The sequence below is a fragment of the Colobus angolensis genome, unplaced genomic scaffold, assembly GCF_000951035.1.
Source record: "Colobus angolensis palliatus isolate OR3802 unplaced genomic scaffold, Cang.pa_1.0 Scaffold11033, whole genome shotgun sequence".
In the NCBI taxonomy this organism is placed as follows: domain Eukaryota; kingdom Metazoa; phylum Chordata; class Mammalia; order Primates; family Cercopithecidae; genus Colobus; species Colobus angolensis.
Window position 1 is genome coordinate 1 of NW_012112069.1, and position 1,434 is coordinate 1,434.

At 52.9% G+C, this 1,434-nt stretch overlaps 1 protein-coding gene across 1 annotated transcript; it reads left to right on the forward strand.

The window, feature by feature from the left end:
• Nucleotides 1-82: 82 nt before the first annotated feature.
• On the forward strand, nucleotides 83-1,428 carry LOC105522025 (transcription factor Sp8-like; the record flags this gene model as incomplete). The annotated part of the gene is made up of 2 exons (XM_011956406.1): nucleotides 83-188; nucleotides 1,168-1,428. Coding segments are annotated over exons 1-2 (282 nt in total), but the record flags the coding sequence as incomplete, so codon positions are not given.
• Nucleotides 1,429-1,434: the final 6 nt, after the last annotated feature.

Below are 1,434 nucleotides of genomic sequence, written 5' to 3' on the forward strand. Positions count from 1 at the left end.
AGATTGGCTGGCCGCGCCTCCGCGGCACTTCAAAGCCAGAGAGGGAGCTACAGTTGTGGTGGAATGGGCGGAACTGATCATTGTATTGCACACCTCTAAAAAAAACACTGCCTCTGATTTATCAATATAAAAAAGATCCTCTGAGAGGAGGAGGGCACTTTTGTGTGATGGCAACTTCACTTCTAGGGGTGAGTCTCAGGATTTTCTCTTGCTGGTTTAATTAGTTTCCTTTTATTGCCGATTGGAGGAGGTTAAAGTCGCCCCGGCCAGGCCACGGGCTATCAGTCTCTCTATTGAGAGCTTTTTTTTTTTTTTTTCTTTCTTTAAATACAAGTGAGTTTGGAGAAAAGAAAAAGGGGGAGAAGGGGGCAGAGTCACTTTTTTTCAGCGCAGGAAAAGGTTCGAAGGGCGTTTAGACAAGCCACCGCGCAGCGCCTGACTGCTCCCTGCCCGGGAGACCTGCGCCCAGCTTATTTTACAGGCACCGATTTCGGGGGTAAAGAGAGCAAGGTTTTCCTACTGGGCAAAGTGCAGATTCTTCCCCTAACCCTTAAAAAAAATTCTGCAGCCCGCCTTGTCTCGCAGGTACGTTGAACTCCTCTCGTTTTTACTATTGTAGATATGCTTTTAAAAAAAGAAAGAAAGAAAGAGTGAGCGCTACAGTTTGACCTCTTTTGGCCTGGGAGAAACAACCCAGGATGGGTTTCTGGGGACCGGAACAGGTTTTTCAAAGCTCTCAGGATTACAGGGGAAGCGCTTCTGAAAGCAATCCAATGGTTTTTCCCCAGGCTTCTCGGCAAAGAAAACTTCCTTCCTTTCCAATCTGGACTTTTTGCTTGTTTGTTACGAAGTGTCTGGGGCCTTGTGTGCAAGAGAGTGTTGTTTTAGGTGAGAATACTTGTGAAACTCTTCTTTAGCGTGGTGCTTTGCTCGCGAATCAGACGCCGGCAGCCAAACTTGTCCCCTCCTGTAGAGTAGGAAGCGGCCGGGCACCGGGGCTGTTGGGGGTGCCAGGTGAGTTGGTGGCGGCGCGCCGCAGCGAGAGATGGGGTGCAGTGGGGCGCTTTGGAGGCTACCGGGGGACTGATGCACATTTCTTCCTTTCCTCCTCCCCACCGGCCCTTTGCCCACCTCCCCTCCCCCATCCTTCTCTCCTCCTTCTCGCAGGAAGAACCGAGGTTGGGATCGACTCCTCTGGCCATGCTTGCTGCTACCTGTAATAAGATCGGCAGCCCCAGCCCATCTCCCTCCTCCCTCTCGGACAGCTCTTCTTCCTTCGGGAAAGGCTTCCACCCCTGGAAACGCTCCTCGTCCTCTTCTTCCTCCAGCTGCAACGTAGTGGGTTCCAGTCTCTCAAGCTTCGGCGTGTCCGGGGCCTCCAGGAACGGCGGTTCGTCCTCAGCGGCTGCGGCGGCCGCTGCAGCAGCCGCGGCT